General features: G+C 36.7%; 1 protein-coding gene across 3 annotated transcripts in view; it reads left to right on the top strand.

Annotated features, from left to right (window-relative positions):
- Positions 1-15000, top strand: part of LOC122265548 (nuclear envelope phosphatase-regulatory subunit 1) — a 42375-nt gene that overhangs the window by 18893 nt on the left and 8482 nt on the right. For all 3 annotated transcript variants that reach the window (XM_086554832.1, XM_086554834.1, XM_086554833.1), the window contains exons 3-5: positions 8597-8642; positions 9500-9571; positions 9898-10032. In XM_086554832.1, the coding sequence (XP_086410958.1) occupies positions 8615-8642; positions 9500-9571; positions 9898-10032 (235 nt within the window). In that variant the 5' untranslated portion in view covers positions 8597-8614. The remainder of the gene's footprint in view (positions 1-8596; positions 8643-9499; positions 9572-9897; positions 10033-15000) is intronic.

The raw sequence follows: 15000 nt of genomic DNA, 5'->3' as shown, positions 1-15000 counted from the left end.
CCCGACCCGGCGGTGATTGGTCCCCCGTGGTAATGAGGCAGACTTGGCCACGCCCTCCGAACGTGGGTATTCAGGACTGACCTGGAACTGGGAGACATTGTGTTAAGTAACTAGAAATATTTAATCATTGCTTCGATATGAATTTTGAATCTTTATCATATACAATAATACCTTGATATCGCCGACCACGTTACCCCAAAATCGTCCGATTGGTAAGAAAATTAGATATAACGAAAAGAGAATGCCAAAATCAGCGATACTTAGCAGAGAAAAAAGGAGATCCGTGATCAGTGGAGCTCTTGAAAATATACGAAGAGATCAGGAAATGCCGTGGCAACGTCTCGATTATTGCACAAGATCACACGGTTGTGCAATCAATGCAGGCTTCGAGATGGGCTGCGCTGGTTACAGGATTGACACGTCTGGTTGACATGCCTTTCTGAATCCATCACTATCGTATCTGAAAAAACTTTATACACGTAACTAGTGCATACGATAGTTGTAGAGGGGACAGGGTAAAGGGCGTAGGAGCAAAAATTATGCAGATGCATGTTGTAAGATAATTGATAATAGTAGTTATAAATTAACTAGCTGAAAATAACATGCAATATAATTTAAAAGATATCAAAAGTATGTATACAATAAGTACATTGTTAGTTATTAACATATTATTATGTCATAATGTGTAGAAACAATTAAAATTTAGCAAGTAAGTTATGCTAAGTTATAGTATATACTCATAAATTGGTATATCCAGTAATGGTAAATATAGTACAAAAAAGATATAAAGATACGACTTGCGAATAAGCATCGGGTGATGCGGTAACTTGCTCGTAGTGCGATGCAACCAACACGCGACCAAGCTGGAATCATCAGCTGTTGCAAGTCAGGTATCTGTTTAAGAGCAGACTGGGGAAAAAAGTCATTAGGAGTCCCGGGCTTCAGGATGAACCCGAGAGTTGCAACAATGCAAGGAGTTGACTGCATCAGGAACCGTATACAGCATAGAATGGTCCTGGTGGTCGACATATGTGGTAGTTACCAGCAGGAACTATCTGCAAGGTATAGCGAAATTAGTATTTCGTATTGAAAAATAATCATATATGCAACATAATCATATGATTTGGCAATAACAAGAAATAGGAAGTATTTACCTGAATTCATGTTATTTGCTGAAAATACTTACGTAGTAGCAGACCGGATTCATCGGGGGATGAACATGTGCAAAATATGGTCGGCTTTGAAAAGTGATGGAAAATGAAAAAAAAGTAAGTTAAGATGTAATTCTTCCATTTACAACTGTCTATCCTTCGGGGAGTGAAGGGCACGGCAAATGAGCCAAGGTCAGACAAGTTAGAAAGAACAAGAAATGGTATGATGCAGAAAAAAAAAATAAATAAAGCCAAAATTTTACCAACCATATCTAACCCTTTTAAATGGGCCCGGGGACCGAAGTCAAGATTTGAGGCAAAGTGGGTAAAAAAAAATTTATCATAAAATATGCTTATAAAAGAAAAAATTAAATCCAAAATCAACCGAATCCAGCCCTTCAATGAATTAGAAGGCACGACATGAGTCAGATTGGATGAACTGGAAAAAAAATGTTAATGAAGTTTGAAAGAAAAAATTATTAATAAAAAAATAAACCTGGAGGTGGGCCCTTTAAAGGGAAAATTGGGTGATTTACCGTGATTGCCCCAATGCTAGTGGTCGGTAAGATCATGCGCCAATTGAACTCGTCCCCGTGGGGAAACGCGTTTTAAACCCGAGAACAAAGATAAATATGATGAATTGGGACTATGCTAGGATATTTCAATTGCGTGGCCGAACTTGTCCTTCTGAAAAAAGGTGCGGCGTAATAGCCAAGATCGGGGCATTTTAAAGAATACCATTATATGTCATAGCTAATAAAAAAATGGGGGAGGTAGCAAGCCTGGAACGTCTGAAAAGTGATAAGCGCGCTTTTCTCTGTTTGAGAGAATTAATTGTGACGCAGGTTGTCAGATCTCCGAAGGCGCGATCCCACCGGAGTGCGAAAAAAAACCCCGTAATTCGCGGTATATTAAATTTGGGTGGTCCCAATTTAAATACGCGAAATTAGGGTGTGAGATGCATATGCAATGGGCGTCATGCAATGAGGCCGATAAGTAGGTAAAAGTATTTGGAGAAAGGCAAATTAAGCTGAAAACCCGTAAAATATAAATGATAATTAAACCTTTCCTGACTGTCCTAATGAACGTTTTCTTTCATAATAACATGAAAATATTTGGCTTTTTCCGATTGACCCATAAAAAGTTTCGAAAGGTGGGAAAACTGGGAGAGGCCTATGATGATAACATATAAGTTTAATGTTGCCCGAAGTCGACAATTGCTTAAAATTAAAAAATAATGACAATCATATCATAGATGATCAATTCCCTTGAAAATAAAATTAGAAATTGGAGTAACAAAAACCCCAAAAATTTGCAATGAAAAATGCAAAGATATCGAATAAAACTATACAACGAAATAGGAATAAAGCTAAGAAACGACCATGCATTTTCAACTTTTCCCTAGCTAAATGTGATGAAAAATCATAATATAAAAGCGATGAAACATGTAGATATAAATAATTGTCATAGAGATTGTATGAATTAACAATCATAAGTCCCCAAAGTAAAAAAAATATTAAAAACTAAACTGTCCCAATTTTGAGAAATTATGAATTTCACAAAGAAAAAGTGAAATTGTAAAATTTCCCCAATTTTCGGAATTTCAACGTGACCGAGTGAGGTCAGTAGTGTGACCATTAATTTGAATCACAAAAGACAAGTATTCATGTTACAGGAAAATGCAGATAAATAATCATGCCCTTCAGAAATAAACAAACGTATATGCAGACAATAAAATAAATGAAAAAGTAAAAAAAAACAGAGTTAAGACACATATAATTCTAATATTTGTTAACGATTTTCTTCAAGTTACACACGTGCAAGAATGACATAGGGAAAAGGGCCATACAGAACGCGGTCATGAAGTGACCGAGGGGGACATGTGAAAGCAAGTCCCAATATCACACGGTCATGAATTTGACCACAAGGGACAGAATGGTCGCGAGAAATATAACACAATGTCAAAGTTTTCTGTCCAGATTGACCAACGAACGGGTCACGGGGCCCAAATGAGGTCAGATGCAAAATACATTTAATTTTTTAAAGTATAATAAAGCAAAAAGAAAAGAAATCATATTAATTCCCATAATAAAGAACAAATATAATAAATGTTAAACCCCAAAATGAATTTCATTTCCACGAATACATAGTATAAACCATATTCAAGAAAAAAGAAAAAAAAATTTAAATTAAAAACACAAGAAAAATAATCACACGAGACAAATAACGAATCTGAAAGATGAAATTATCGAATATAAATTTGTTCGAAGAAACCCTCCTGATTAATTTGCGCATAGGAAAGAAAACTTAAGAAAATGACACAGATGTTAGAAAAAATTCTATATAAGAAATTTCGAAGTTATTGCCATAAGAATATGATGTGATTTACAGTTATTTACTTAACTAACGCACGTAAAAACAAATCATGCATTATACGTAGTAAAATGTAATCGTAAAATCACACAAGATAACGTAGAGCAATCTAAACGTAGAATGATAGAATAAGTAAACGAAACAGTTACTTTATCGGCTTCCTATGGAAGATTAACGTCACACCTTTATGTGAATTTCTACAAGAATACGAATAACGTTGAGATGTTAATAATAACAAACGTAAAATAACATAGGATAATTGTTAAACATTCGTAGCATAGTAAAATGAACGAATAACGTACACATCGGGAGACATAAAATAATGATGAGAAATATTACGTTACCGAATGTTAACGAAAAGTTATTTAGTGAAATTAACGAAACGATATGTAGAAAAAATATCACTTATTAACAAAAATATAGATGAAAAAGCGTGGGAGGGAGGGTGGGGGAGAATTACGGGGGTGGAGTTTGCAATAAACAGGGAGAAAAAAAAATGCAATGGGGAGCGGGGGGCAGGGAAACACAGGAGATACAGTGTCTAGTAACCTTAAAGTGACTTACCTTTTGTTGCTGAGAGAAGAGAAGTAGCTTCACTGCGATTGTTGTGTTCCTCTTAGTGCTGATGTTATTCACAATCACAAAATACACACTTAGACAATACTAACGTGGCGAGAATTGTCCCAACCGTTACCATATGAGGCGGATAGAAAAGGGGTTTTTTAAAGTACCGCGAGCGTTCACGATTAAATAAATATTAGTTAAATTCTACACTTTTAACCTAAACGAGGAGGTACTTCTCCAGATATCACAAACTATGTTACGAGTGAAAAAAATAGAAAAGAAGACCACTAGTATGCCTAAATTGTGAAAAAAATGGGAAACTAGGCCCCTATAAATTGTTATTAATCGAAAGAACCAAATTTTTGTAGCGAGCGGCCTACGAAAATTTATAATCAAAGACTTTATTTAAACCAATTAACGACGTGGGGTTTCTTATCTTGCATTATCACCATTTAAAAGTGACGAGCAAGATAAATCCCATTTTTCCACCAGAATGTGATGAGCAAAATTGAATCTCACCGCGACACCAGTTTATGGGGAGGGTTTTTAAAAGAATGTGCCCCCTACTACGACCCAGTTTGTGTAAATTGTATTTACCCCTAAATACTAACACTATTTGTGTAATTGGCACGAGGGGTCCCGCCCGGGGCACCCGAATATGTGCGAGCAGAGATTGACCCTAATTCCCAAAAATAATATATAAGGGATTCCGTAAAACCCCGGTAGCGAAAACATTAACAATATATTATAAATCAAGATATATATATAACATTATTTACAAGGGAGGCACGATAAAATATATCCCAAGGGGGAAGCAACCCAAACGCAAAGCTAATAATACCGAGCTAAAATAAAATCAATAACCCTAAATAAACACAACACTAAGGAAAACCAACTCAAAGGGAAAACACAGACAATGCACAGAAATATGAAATAAGCTAAGTAAACTAAAGGCACTAAAACACTGTCCTACCTGGAATCCTTAGGAGGTAAAGGGGAGAGGAAGGACCTCTCGACTTGAAGGTCGAACTAATTCTGTCTAAATCTATAAATGACCTATTTTGAGGAGGATACTGGTCATTTCGAGGGGCAGCGCAATTCTTCTAATTGGGCAGGGAGCTGCCCGACCCGGGGGTGAGTGGTCCACGTGGGTAAGAGGCAGGACCTTGGGCCCCGCCCCCGAACGGTATTCAGGACGACCTGGAACGGGGACATTGTGTTTAAATAACGAAAATAATTAAACTTGCTTCGATATGAATTTTGAATCTTTTCATATACAATAAAAACTTGATAATATATATATATATATATGTAAATAAACACACACACACATTTTAAATAAATATATATATATATATATATATATATATATTATAATAATATATAAAACATAATATGTATATAATATGAATATTTTATATACATATATATATGTTTAATATATATATATATATATAAATAAATATATTTATATATATATATATTGTGTGTTGTATATTTTATATATTGTATAGTATATATATGTATTAGATAATATATATATGTATATATATATGTATATATAGAGGTATATTATAAGTATGTATTTATTATAATAATATGTATATTTAAAATATAGATTATATAAGGAATATATATATGTATATAGATATAATATATATTTATATATATATTATACATACATATCTTATATACATACATACATATACATATGAAATAAATATTTATATGAATAAATATATATATTATATATATATATATATATATATATATATATATATATACATACATATACATACATATACATACTTATATATGCATATACACATTCACATATTCATACACATACACATCCATACATAGATATATATAATATTATATAATATATATAATATATATATATAAATATATATATATATTATATATATATTTATTTATTTATGTATTTATTTAATGTATTTTATTTATATATATATATATTATATATATAATTAGATATATGTATATATATGTATATATATAATGTATATATATATATATATATATATGTATATATGTATATATATAGTAATAGATGTATAATATATTTATATGTATATAAATATAGTAGGTATATATATATATATGTGTATATTATGTATATGTATATATATATATTTATGGTATATATATGTAGATATATACATATATATATATATTAGGTAATAGATATATAGATGTATATATATGGATATGTATATATATAATATATATAGATGGATAAATATGTATATATATTTTTTTATAATATGGATTGGATCAATATACCTGTATAGAAGTATATATTATTGTATATATTATATGGTATATAATTGTATATATATATATAGTATATATATAGTTGATGGATATAGAATATGTATATATATATGTATAGATATTTAATATATATTTGGTATATTATGACTATATATAGGATGTGTTTATATATAGGGATATATATATGTATATATATATTATATGTATAATGTAATATAGATATATATGTATATATATATGGTATGATATATTTGTAATATATATATGTATAATTATATTATGTATATATGTATATATATATGTATATAGGTATATATATGTTATATTTGGGATATATGTATATATATGTATATATAGTATATATTATATGTGTATATATAGATAGTTGTTAATATATATATATATATGTATGGATTGATATATATATGTATGATAAGATATATGTATATATAGGTAGATATTTATATGTATAAGTATTATATGTATATTATTATATGTATATGTATATATATATTATATGTATATAGATATGTAGGTTATAATGGTATAATATAATATATATACTATATGGTGATAGTGTATTTATATGTATATATATATATGTATGATATATATTTGGTATATATGTATATATATATATGTATATGTATGTATTGATATAGAGGCTGTTATATATATATATATAGTATATATATATATATATATATATATATATATATATGTTGGATAGGTATATGTATATTATAGTATATATATATATATATATATAATATATATATATTATGTATATAATTATATTATATATATATATTGGATGTATATATATTATATATGTTATTATATATATCTGTATATATATTATGTATATAATAATATATATATGTATATATATATGTATATATATATATATATGTAGTATATATCAGTATATATATGTAGATAGTAGGATATGTATTTATAGTTAGAGATATATAGTATATATATGTATATATATATGGATAGATATATAATGTATTATTGTATATATATGTATATAGTTTATGATATATATATATATTTATCGATATGTATAGTATATGTATATATACATATATATATACATATATATATAGTTATATATAGTATATATATATTATACATGGGTTATATATATATGTATCTATATAGTGATACTATATGTATATATATATGTATATAATATATAGAGTGGAAATATATATATTAGTATGATATATATATGTATATGTATAGTATAGATATATATATATATATATATTATATAATATATATGTATGTATATATACTGTATGTATATTTATGTATATGTATATATATAAAAAAAAAAAGTATATGTATATATATGTATATGTATATATATATAATATATATATATATATAGGTATAATATATGTATATGTATATATATATATATGTATATATAGAGATATATATATGAATATATATATATATGTATATATATTGTAGTATAAAATTATAAATATGTATGGTATGTATGTGTAATATATATATATATATAGAGTATATTGATATAGTATATATATATATATAGTGATATATAAATTTTGATATATGATATATATAGTATATAGTGCATTTATATGGGGCTTCGGGTGGCCAAGAACTGGTGTTAGAGCATTGGATTGTGAAATGACAAGGATCTTAGTTTCAAGCATTTTAAATCTCCAGCTGGTGAGTTGTTACCTTGGGCCAAGGTAACTTTACCCTCAATTGCCTAGTGAGGTGTATACGACAATATGTGTTATGTATAACCCCCCCGCACCGCAAGATACAATTAAGCGCCTTGTAGGTGGGGTGTTCCGTGGCCATAACACCCTCTTGAGAGGCCAGCATGCCCCATGCCTGCAGTGTAATGATACAGGCTGGGAGGGGGGCGGGATATATATATACTATATATATATATATATAATAATAATATAATATATATATAATATATATAATACATATATATATCATATTATGATATATTTAAATTATAATATATATACATATACATATGAATACACTACATACCAATAGACAGATTTTTGTTAGTTATTGATATAGTAGTTTATTTTTACTTAGGATTAGTTCTCTATATGGGACTATTCTGAATGATTATCATCACCTCTCTAATGCCGTATTGCCTTCACTCCAGTGGAGCTAATAGTGTTTTTTTCCATTATTTGCAGAGAATTTTTATCTACAACATGTCTCTAGAACAAACAGCATGTGAAGGTAAGCCACTGCATTGGTCAAAAGGTATTTAGGGAGCTGTAATTTTTTAGGTTGTTTTTATGCACATTATACAAGCAAACATTAAAAGATGCAGGGTCATGAGACAACATAGTAGTATGGGTAATGTGAATAAATTGACACAAATTTATGATAATCTTTTCCTCAAAGAGCTGTTGATATTGTCTGATTTGGACTGTTTGCATTTTTTATGACTAGACTGGATAGGGAAGGATATTAAGCAGTCTTATCGTCCACATTGAGGAGAAGTATCCTCTCATTCTACTCATATTAAGATTTATACGTAACCTGTACAGATTTGATTAATGTAAGATTTGTAGAAACAAAATGAATCAAACCTTTGCCACCATTTGAACAAACAAATTTCCACAAGTTACTTGATGGTTGAACATGTTTTGCTTATTATAATACATATTCATTATTATATTGGTATTTGAAAGATATAGAAAACTTGTATATTTAATTGATAATATGAAATGGTGTAGAACAAATCAAAGAATTAAATTCCCAAAAATGGAGCAGAGCTGAGCATTTAGCAACACCACCCAGGGTTGAGTGTAGCAGCAGAAAACCAATAACACCTTGTACCTGACTATAAACACGTTTGAGCCAGTGGAAAAGATAGTTTGTGTGTCGAAATTACTTACAGTTTGTGTATATAAATATAATTCATAGATAATAAATTTTTGATTCAGGAAATATTTCTAGATGTTGCTTTTACAGCCGTTGCCGATTGTTTCATTATTCTTGTTGGTAAATCGATTTCTATTTGATGTTACTACATTCTTACAGTAACAGTTACTGTTGTACTATAAATTCATAGAAATTTTCTCTTTTAGATTTAAAAGCCTTTGAGCGACGATTGACGGAAGTCATAGCTAGACTACAGCCAGCCACCACAAGATGGAGAAGTAAATATCTATGTATTTAATGATGGCTTTGTGGTTAATGATGATATACTTTTCTCAATTTCTTAATTGGTTGATTATAATGTCATGCTCTCCTTTCTTTTCATTTGTCTTCTTTCCTTTGCCCCTTCAATTTGTCATCACTTCCCTTCATTTTTTCTTTCTTTTTCATATTCTCTTCTTTTCTCTTTCTTTTCTCTTGCAATTGCCATGGTGTTTCTTGTAGCAGTTAACTGGAGTAATAATTGGAATCTACAAATTTTCTTTCCACTCTCCAGTTTATGGGATCATGGATTTAACAGGTACACTTAGTAAATCCAATCTTACAGTGGTTCTAGTGATCATCGCAGCGAGCACAGCCCTGGGGGCATACCTCTGGCTCACAGATCCCATCACCCAGGAGGTGACGTTTGTTCAGTCACTCCTCAACCACCTCTTCTTCACTTTTGCTGCCACTACGCTAAGTAAGTATGGAAAAGAGGATATTGAGATTGGGACACTTGGACACGGAAGGGAATTGATGCTGTGCAAGGTGTGTTAGGAGGAGGCAAGGGTTTTCTTCCATTGCCTGATATTAGTGGAATTAACCCATTCACGCTGGATGACGTGCTGACACGTTTCGTGGTTTTTGCGTCAGACGCCGGGGATGAGATATCTGGGCAAGGCCGGCGCTAGGGGTGAGCGAGTGGGCAGCCCAGGCTTGCGGCTTGTGCGCCCGAGAATCTCGAGGCGTTAGGCTTATGTGTTTGAAAGCCCCAGCATTATGATCATTCAAAGCAGGAATCACTCTGGCGTGAATGGGTTAAATCAGAAGTGATATATTCATATAATAGTTAAATACAAAATGGAAATAATAAATATTGTTGCAGGGGGGGGATAGCTTTCTGTGTCCTTGTGTCTGTAGAAAAGATACCAGATATTACTAGATATACTAGATTATCATTCACACCAAAACAAAAGCCAGAAAACAGCTGAGGTGACTTTAAGGTGCAGAGTTCAGTTCAGTTCAGACAGATATGCGAAGACGTCGCTTCGCCCGGGCTATATGCTCAAGGCGGCCCGGCCTCTGCCAGCTACGAGTGCTGACTCATCTTATCTAATCTTATCTGATCATCATCGCTGACATTCAGCTCAGTTCAGAGAGATTTTGCGAAGACGTCGCTTCGCCCGGGTTGTGTGGAAGGGTTATTTAGCCCGATTTATTATATTTGGGTTTATATTAGCCGATCTCTCTTATATCTTATTTTTGGTTAGCCCGATATTATTTATTAGTTTTGTATTATTATTTAGCCCGATCTCTATTGGCTATAAGTGCTGACTCATCTGGTCATCATAACTGAACTTTTACCGTGGCGGTCGGATTGCCTGTAGGCGCTCCAGTTGCCAGGGGGCTAATGACAGGCATAGCCGTCTAACCAGCCCGGCGGCTGTCGTCTCTGGGCCCTGCCTGAGGAAGCGAGTGTGCTCGCATTCCATCAGGTAGTGCTCTAATTTGGCGTCCGGCGCGCCACAATACTCACAGCGTCGCTCATCTTGCCCAATAGTGGGGATGATTTGCCACGCACAATGGTAGCCTATTCTCAGTCTGTGCAGACTGACTTCAGCACACCTTGATATTCTGGGAGAGAGTATCAGCGACTCATAGCCTGTGGCGTTTGAGTACCAGCTGGCCGAGGGGGAGGTTCTCGCTTCCTCTCTGTGTCGCTGCAGGGCACCGACCTGCCCTGCAACCATCGTTTTATACCGCCTTAGCAGTTCCCGGCTAGGATGCACCACAAGATCACTCAAGGGTTTCTTCCTGCCTTCCTCCGCTAGCCTGTCAGCTACGTCATTCCCTTCAATACCAACATGGCTTGGGATCCAGTTGATGATGATGCGTCTTCCCTGGTCCAGGATTCTCTGAGCAATGGTGAGAATCGAGGTTAACAGGTAAACGTTATCAAGGGGCGTGCTTTGTTGCAGGCTGTCAATGGCGGCCCTAGAGTCTGTGTGTATAACAACATGCCCGTCCGTCTGGGCTGCATGGGCTAGGGCTCCCATAATAGCTACTGCCTCTGCCTGGAGCGAGGAGGCATTGTCTGATACCCCGCATAGCTTTCTCTATGCCCCTTGCTGCAAAACCGGCGCCTGCAGTGCGGGTGGTGGGGTCTACAGAACCATCCGTGAAGTAGGTTTTACTGTTCAGCGGCGTGATTGCTGTAATGTTCCTCTCCGCCTCAGCCTTCAATAGAGGCGGTGAGTACTGCGTTTTTCTTCTTGATAGACTCATGACAGAGAAACTCTACAAGGATCGTGCCCACGGCGGGGCTGAGACATAGTCAGGGTGGGGATGGTCCATGCCCTTGATCAGTAGTGTCTCTTGGAGCTCAAAGCGTTTCAGCACTCTGGTTGTTTGAGACAGCCAGGTGTTGTTAGCAAAGAGTTCTTGGTTTTGTGCAAGCCGACGCTGCACTCTCTGTCTTAGCTGCGAGTCCTGTGGGGACTGTAGGACATTTGCAAGGAACTGGGCCGCCATCTGATCAATCCGGGTGTCCAGGGGAAAGAGTTTTGGCCTCCAGAGGAGGTTAGTAACCTTAGCCCACCCAGGGGCACCCAGAATAATCCTGGCGGCTTCGTTTTGCATTATGTCGAGTCTTTTCCTGAGTCCAGGTTTTACTGTGATCAGGGCGACGGAGGCGTAGTCCACAATGGGACGGACAGCGTGCACGTAAAAAGATCTTAGCACGCGGTGTCCAGCCCCTAAGCGCCGCCCAGACAGAGCTCTCATGACAGAGAGCCTTGCCTTGGTCCGGTCTGAGAGATGTTTGATCTCGGAGCGGAAGGTGAGGTTCTTATCGATCCATACCCCCAAGTATTGGTAGACGTGTACCCACTCAAGCTCTAGACCTTGGACTCGCAGTCTTTGATCACAGACATCATGTTTCAGCGCCATTGCCTTCGATTTGGCTGCTGAGATCTTAAGCCCGACTCTGCAGCATTCCTCAGTTATTAGGTCCAGACAACGCTGGGCCTTTCTGACTGGATTCACATTTCTTCTCCCAGTGGAGATAATTGCTAGATCATCTGCATATGAAATGATCGTGCACCCCGCTGGGAGTGGAATGTCGAGAATATTTAACATAAGGATGTTGAACAGGGCCGGGCTAAGGACCCCTCCTTGAGGGGTGCCATTCTCTAGAGGCAAATGCCTGGAAAGGTGACCTTGGAACTTCACTCTGGCAGTTCTGTTCCGAAAGTAATCGCCAATCCAGGCAAGCAGCCTGCCTTTGATTCCCTTGCGGATCAGGATCCTTCTTCTCTCCTGAATGGCTAACGGGTTTGCCAGTTCAAAAGCCTTCTCCAGGTCAAGGAAGACAATGACAGCGCTGCTGCTGCTGACAGTGCTCAGTAAGGTGGCAATGCTGTGGGTAGTGCTCTTGCCCCTTGTGAACCCGTGTAGGTGTTCATGTGGAGGTCCCAGCTTCCATTGGAGCCGATTCAGTACCATTTTCTCTGCTGTCTTTCCTAGACAGCTAAGCAGGGAGATGGGGCGGTACCGTCCTGGCTCCTTTGGTTTGGGGACGGGAATTATATCAGCCCTCTTCCAGCACTGTGGCCCGCGCTCCCCGTGAGGAAGTTTCCCAGGACTTGTTGATGAAATGAAAAAGTGCAAGCTCACCTTCATGTCCTAGGTGGGAAATGATGGGGTGAAGTGGGGACGGGGAGATCCCATCGCTAACCCGGGCTGACCGGGAATCTGGACTTGTATGTTCGCCGTAATTCCCTCAGAGAGAACCAAGGCATCTGTATCATCAGGCTCGACCGCCTTTTTCTCCCTGATGAGGCATGCCTGCCTGGGAAGCAGTTGTTCTTGGCATGCCCTCAGCTCTGGCTGGTAGTCCGACGCTACTTGTTCTAGCAGAGAACTCGAGTTGGCCAGTCTCTCCTCTCCGCCTCCGACCGCGGGGTCATGGTGGGTCTTTTTGGATGGCTGAGCGATTCGTGGCCCGTCTGATACGGTTCCACAATTCTGAAAGGGATGGTTTGGTGGCCAAAGGACTCGCACCACTCCAGCCACTTTTCCTGCTTTTTTTTTTTCCAACCTCTTAGCAGTTGTCCTGAGCATCCCTGAGAGCCTCATCTTAGAAGAGTGGTAGATGGTTCTCGGGATTTCTCTGTCTGCGAAAGTGTTCTTCTGCACATATTGATTTCTGTGGTTAACCTCCTTAATAATCTCATCATTATAGTACCAGGCGTCCTTGGAAACACCTGGACCACTGACCGAGTTTTGGGGATGGTTTTCTGAGGCTGCCCTCGTCTATGGCATTTACTAGTCTGGGCCTCATGAAAGTAATCCTCCAACATTATCATTAAGTGAGGAGTCACTGGATTCTGAGGCACAAGCGACGGCCAGAGCCTCCTGGAAGGACTTTCCAGTTGGCTCTTTCCACCTTCCATCGAGGATTGTGCTGGGGCATGGGTGCCGCGGCCAGCATCCAAGATGGTGGTGACTATCCCATAATGATCGCTCGTGGCAGATGTTTGTCCACAGACCAACTAATTCTCTTCTCCGACCAAGAGCCGCAGTGAACCAAAGGTGAGGTCAAGGACCCCCCGCCAACATGCGTAGGCTCCTGGCTGTTTAGAAGATGGCAATCATCTGGGCATGACTCTAGCAAACCTCGGCTATATGGCAGCCTGCCATATCACGTCTCTGAGTTGGGGAGCCAGTAAATAGGGTGGTGGGCATTAAAGTCCCCCCCTATAAGAATTAGCTCAGTGCTGCAGCAGCACAGAGCTTCACTGATTATCTAAGCCCCTACAGTTTTGGCCTACTGTATACATTGTACAGCATTGAGAGGACCCCCGCGGCCAAAATGGATCTCAACAGCAAGGGATTCGACACTTCTCCGCACTGCCCAGGATCGGCAATCAGGGAGCAGGGGATAGTCGAACTTCACAAGGGTAAAATCAGGCCTCTGGTACCTTGCGTGCTCGTAGCACAAAGGGATGATATCCCGAGAAGCGTACAGATTCCCCCCTGTTAGCGTCTCTTTGAGCATGCGCAACATCAATGTTCCGAGATCGCTAAACGATCGCCGTGGAGAAGGGCGGCCGCTAGGGGAGAAGCTGTTGATGTTCCACTGCAGTATGGCTTAAGTTAGTGGCCATAGTGCTTGTCTGCGTTCACTAGAGTCATTGACCGTCAAGGGTATTCGGTCTCTTGTGTCCGACGCCCGGCCAACCCGTAGTGGGTAACGTCAGACATTTCGGAGTTCTGACAACTCCTTTTTGGGTGAGTTCCACACTGAGTGTGGGATTTCCTCACTTGAACTCGTCACTGTCGTCAGGACAGGTCGAGTTGGAAGGGCTGGTCCTCCTGGGAGGTGGCAGTATGATTTTTATTTTTTTTTTTTTTTTTTTTATTTTTTATTTTTTTTATTCTTTTTTCT

Source organism: Penaeus japonicus, unplaced genomic scaffold (genome assembly GCF_977035675.1).
Source record: "Penaeus japonicus unplaced genomic scaffold, GWHDUDI00000001_assembly GWHDUDI00000030, whole genome shotgun sequence".
Taxonomy (NCBI): domain Eukaryota; kingdom Metazoa; phylum Arthropoda; class Malacostraca; order Decapoda; family Penaeidae; genus Penaeus; species Penaeus japonicus.
The sequence above is the reverse complement of the archived record's forward strand: the minus strand, read 5'-3'. Positions and strand labels throughout refer to the sequence as shown.